At 47.9% G+C, this 5,157-nt stretch overlaps 1 protein-coding gene across 1 annotated transcript in view; it reads left to right on the top strand.

Annotated features, from left to right (window-relative positions):
• Window positions 1–1,296: 1,296 nt before the first annotated feature.
• LRRK2 (leucine rich repeat kinase 2) overlaps window positions 1,297–5,157 on the top strand; it is a gene marked incomplete at its 3' end in the record, with an annotated part of 76,418 nt that continues 72,557 nt past the window's right edge. Inside the window, exons 1-3 of the mRNA XM_029282970.1 lie at window positions 1,297–1,468; window positions 1,609–1,694; window positions 4,889–4,998. Coding sequence (XP_029138803.1) covers window positions 1,297–1,468; window positions 1,609–1,694; window positions 4,889–4,998 — 368 coding nt within the window. The remainder of the gene's footprint in view (window positions 1,469–1,608; window positions 1,695–4,888; window positions 4,999–5,157) is intronic.

Below are 5,157 nucleotides of genomic sequence, written 5' to 3'. Positions count from 1 at the left end.
AAGGAAAGGAAAGGGGAGAGGGGAGGAGAGGAAAGGGAAGGGAAGGGAAGAGAAGAGAAGGAAGAGAAGAGAAGAGAAGAAGGAAGGAAGGAAGGAAGGAAGGAAGGAAGGAAGGAAGGAAGGAAGGAAGGAAGGAAGGAAGGAAGGAAGGAAGGAAGGAAGGAAAGAGAAAGAGAGAAAGGAAGGAAGGAAAAGAGGAAAAGAAAGAAAGAGAAAAATGAAAAAGAGAGAAAGGAAGAGAAAGAAAGGCAAGAAGGAAGGAAGGAAGGAAGGAAGGAAGGGAGAAAGAAAGAAAGAAAGAAAGAAAGAAAGAAAGAAAGAAAGAAAGAAAGAAAGAAAGAAAGAAAGAAAGAAAGAAAGAGCAGTTGTTTGAAAACGCCGGAACAGCAAATGTTTTAAAGAGCCTAAGAAGAAAGAGCGGGAGGGAGGGAGGAAGGAAGGAGAAAGAAAGAGAAAGAAAAGGAAAGAGAAAGAGAGAAAGGAAGGAAGGGAGGAAAAGAGGAAAAGAAAGAAAGAGAGAGAGAAAGAAATGAAAGAGAGAGAGAAAGGAAGAGAAAGAAAGGCAAGAAGGAAGGAAGGAAGGAAGGAAGGGAGAGAGAGAGAGAGAGAGAGAGAGAGAGAGAGAAAGAAAGAAAGAAAGAAAGAAAGAAAGAAAGAAAGAAAGAAAGAAAGAAAGAAAGAAAGAAAGAAGCTGTTTGAAAACACCAGAACAGCAAATGTTTTAAAGAGCCTAAGAAGAAAGACCGGGAGGGAGGGAGGAAGGAAGGAAGGAAGGAAGAAGAAAGAGAAAGAAAAGGAAAGAGAAAGAGAGAAAGGGAGGAAAAAGAGGAAAAGAAAGAAAGAGAGAAAGAAATGAAAAAGAGGGCGAAAGGAAGAGAAAGAAAGAAAGAAAGAAAGAAAGAAGGAAAAGAAAGAAAGAAAGAAAGAAAGAAAGAAAGAAAGAAAGAAAGAAAGAAAGAAAGAAAGAAAGAAAAGAAAGACTGCCCAGATAATCCTCCCTCCCCACTTGCTCCCGAGCCTCGGTCAGCCGCCGCCACCCCCGGCCCGCTTTCGCTCGGGATTGGGAAGCGGCGCCGTCAAGCGGCCCAGCGGCTCCCCCTCCTCCTCCTCCTTCCTCCTCCTCCCTGCCGGGGAGGGACCGGCGGCGCCATCTAGGGCGTCCTCCTCCTCGGCTCGCCTCCCCCGACCGGGCCGGGCCGCCAGGCGAGCGGGACAGAGGAGCGAGCGGGACGAGGGAGCGGGCGGGCGCGAGAAGAACTTCTCGGCGCTCCGTCGGGCGGGGAGGAGCCCGCGGCCATGGCCATGGCCAGCGCCGGGCCGGTCCCGCCGGCCGAGGCGGACGAGGAGCGGCGGGAAGCGGCGCTGCGGAAGCTGCTGGTCCGGCTGCGGAGCCTGCAGGAGGGGAAGCAGCTGGAGAGCCTGGTGCAGACGCTGCAGGACCTGCTGGCCTTCGCCGCCCTGCCCGGCGGTAAAGCGGCTGCTGCAAGACCCCCCCCCCCCCCCCCCACACACACAAACTCCCGGGGTCGTCCTGCGGGGGAGGGGAGGGGTCCGGGCTGGAGGGTCCCTTCACGGCCGCCCCGCTTCTCTCTCTCTCCCTCTCCGCAGGAGCCAAGCTCTTCGCGGACGGGAGCACCTACGTGCCTCTGCTGCTGGTGCTGGTCTCCTACCTGAGAGTAGGGCGCGTGCAACAGGTAACCCGGCTTCCCTCCCTCCTCCTCCTCCTCCCTCCTCCTGTCTACTTTCCCCTCCTTCTCCTCTTGAAGGTACTGTCTACCTTCTCCGTCTCTTCGTCCTCCTTCTTCTGAAGCTACTGTCCCTCCTCCTCCTCCTCCTCCCTCCCCTGCTCCTTCTGTCTGCCTCCTCCTCCTCCTCCTCCTTCTGAAGGTACTGTCTGCCTTCTCCTCCTCCTCCCCCTCCCCTTCCTCCTCCTCATAGGTATGCTTCTCCTCCTGTCTACTGTCTCCTCCTCCCGCTTCTGAAGGTACTGTCTACTTTCTTCTTTCTCCTTCTGAAGTTACTGTTCCTCCTCCTCCTCCCTCTCCTGCTCCTTCTGAAGGTACTGTCTGCCTTCTCCTCCTCCTCCCCCTCCCCTTCCTCCTCCTCATAGGTATGCTTCTCCTCCTGTCTACTTTCTCCTCCTCCCGCTTCTGAAGGTACTGTCTACTTTCTTCTTTCTCCTTCTTCTGAAGCTACTGTTCCTCCTCCTCCTCCTCCTCCTCCGTCTCCTCCTCCACCCTCTCCTGCTTCTGTCTGCCTTCTCCTTCTCTTCTTTCTCCTTCTTCTGAAGGTACAGTCTACCTCATCTTCCCCCTTCTCCCCCTCCCTCTCCTCCTCCTCCTCCTCCTACGTATGCTTCTCCTTCTGTCTCTCCTCCTTCTGCTTCTGAAGGTACTGTCTACCTTCTCCGTCTCTTCTTTCTCCTTCTTCTGAAGCTACTGTTCCTCCTCCTCCTCCTCCTCCATCTCCTTCTGTCTGCCTTCTCTTCCTTCTTCTGAAGGGACTGTCTACCTTCTCCTTCTCTTTCTGTCTACCTTCTCCTCCTCTTCTTTCTCCTTCTTCTGAAGCTACTGTTCCTCCTCCGTCTCCTCCTGTCTGCCTTCTCTTCCTTCTTCTGAAGGTACTGTCTACCTTCTCTTTCTGTCTACCTTTTCCTCCTCCTTCTGTCTGCCTCCTCCCCCTCCTGAAGGTACTGTCTCCCTCCTCCTCTTCCTCCCTCATCTTCCTCCTCCTCCTTGTATGTCTACTTCTCCTTCTGCCTGCCTCCTCCTCCTCCTCCTCCTCATACATCTCTTTCTCCTTCTGTCTGCCTCCTCCTCCTCCTTCTGAAGGTACTGTCTACCGCCTTCTCCTCCTCCTCCTCCTTCTGAAGGTACTGTCTACCGCCTCCTCCTCCTCCTCCTCCTCCTCCTCCTCCTCCTCCTCCTCCTGCTGTCTGTGTTTGTAAGATCGACATCCCAACATTCCCTCCCAAGCATTGTCAGCTTCCTTCTCCTTCTTCTCCAACAACCACCTTATGAGGTAGGGTGGGCTGTCAGGGGATAGCCCAAAGTCACCCACTCATCTCCCACCCACGGGGGACCCTGGACCACAAAAGGTGGTTCTCAAGCTTGGCAACCTGAAGACAGGTGGACTTCAACTACCAGAATCCCCAAGCCAGTAGGTTTTAGGAAAGATAAAATCTAAGAGAAGATTAGATTTTCTAAGAGAGATTTTTGTTTGATCGTTGGTTGGTTTGTATCCCGCCTCTATTATTTTACCTGCTAAGGAAGGAAGGAAGGAAGGGAGGGAGGGAGGGAGGGAGGGAGGAAGGAAGGGAGAGAGAGAGAGAGAGAGAGAGAGAGAGAAAGAAAGAAAGAAAGAAAGAAAGAAAGAAAGAAAGAAAGAAAGAAAGAAAGAAAGAGGAAGAAAGAAAGAAAGAAAGAAAGAAGAAAGAAAGAAAGAAAGAAAGAAAGAAAGAAAGAAAGAAAGTCTAGAGAGAGATGGAATTTTTCAGAATTTAATTTCTATTCTGTCCTGAGCAAAAAAAACACCTTCCTATTTTGAAATATTGACTGTACGACAGAATTTCTGTTTTTATTTTTTTTTATTTTTTTTAAAGAAGTCTGTTCTCTCCTTGCGGTTTTGAAAAGATGCATAAAATAAGAATTTAACAGGTGGCTTTGGGGCTGCTGTTTAATAAGTTGCTATAACAGTGGCCTAACTGTGGGGAAATATTATTTTATGGTTTAGTTATCATAAAAAAAATATTATGCAAGTAAGACTAGGTGGCAGGTGAAGAGCTCCACTATAAATGTCACTTAAATAAAAATAGTTTTTTTTACTTAATAGGCTATTTATTAAATTTATTTATTTAATAGGCTACAATTGGACAGGATGTTACAGAAAGCAAAGCCATTTACTTGCATAGGTTTCATTTATTTGGTACCGAAAACAGTAAATCACAACTTGTGCCTAAATAAACTTGCTAGAAGGCATCCACATAGTTTGATATTTACCCATTTCCACTCCGTCAACTGATTTAAATAATTTCTATTTCAAGAATCTCTTTGCATGCTATACCGCACAATGAACAAAGGTATACACCACGCTTTGAGTGGTGTTTTTAATTGAGGGAGCGGCTGAAACGTAGAAACAAACGCCAAAATATGTAGTGCGAGAGACACACAAAATGAACAGATTTCAAGACAGCATCCATTTTGTTTTGTCCAGACGTCTGTGGGTGTTGTGCCTGTTGCTGTTTGTCCCTGTAAAAATCACTCCATTGTCAACCACAAACCCACAACATTTCAGTCAGAAATAAAACTCTTGTTCCCTATTTATAATTACATTGTTTGGGATTTGAGGCCTTTGAGGCCTTGTGGACAGCGTAATGCACCGCGAGTCCCCGGCTCGCAACAATTTGTTTAGTGACGGCTCCAAGTTACAACGGCCCCGAAAAAAGAGACTTTGTGATCACGTTTCACACTTACGACCATTGCAGCGTCCCCATGACCAAAATTCAGACGTTTGACAACCGACTCGTATTTATGACGGTTGCAACGTCCCAGGGGCCGTGTGATCCCGTTTTGTGACCTTCTGACAAACCAAGTCAGCGAGGAAGCCAACCGTGTGATTTAATTTTGACCACTGCAGTGATTCACTGTGGCAAGAAAGGTCGTAAAATGGGACAAAACCAATTTAAGAAAGGTCTCGTGTAGCAACAGAAATGTTGGGCCCAGTTGCCGTACTTTATACTTGGGCATCCTTTTTCGGCTCTGTTCCTGCATTATAAGTAGAGACATGGGCTTATTAAAAATGTACTGTTTGGCAAATCTTTTAAGTGGGACCTAAAGGAGATTGGGGTACTATATTCTTTAAAAACCAAAAAATATTTTCTATTTTTTAGGTGGGCTGGACACTTCTCTGCAAACTTATTAAAATATGCCCAGAAACTCTGCATCGTTTAGCAGGTCCTCAAGGAGTGGGGAAGGACTGGGAAGTTCTCGGCGTTCATCAGTAAGTATATTGTGCACAGCGTGTATCACACATACAGGAGTGGCCAAAATTGTGGAAGGCTTTTGGGAAAAGTGTATTTTTGAGGTTTGATGGCTAAGAACACCACTTAACATCTGCAGGGATTCAATTAACCACTGTGGCAGGAAAGCTCGTAAAATG

Source organism: Protobothrops mucrosquamatus, unplaced genomic scaffold (assembly GCF_001527695.2).
Source record: "Protobothrops mucrosquamatus isolate PMUCROS unplaced genomic scaffold, P.Mucros_1.0 scaffold_30, whole genome shotgun sequence".
NCBI lineage: Eukaryota > Metazoa > Chordata > Lepidosauria > Squamata > Viperidae > Protobothrops > Protobothrops mucrosquamatus.
This window is presented reverse-complemented; position numbering and strand designations above follow the sequence as displayed.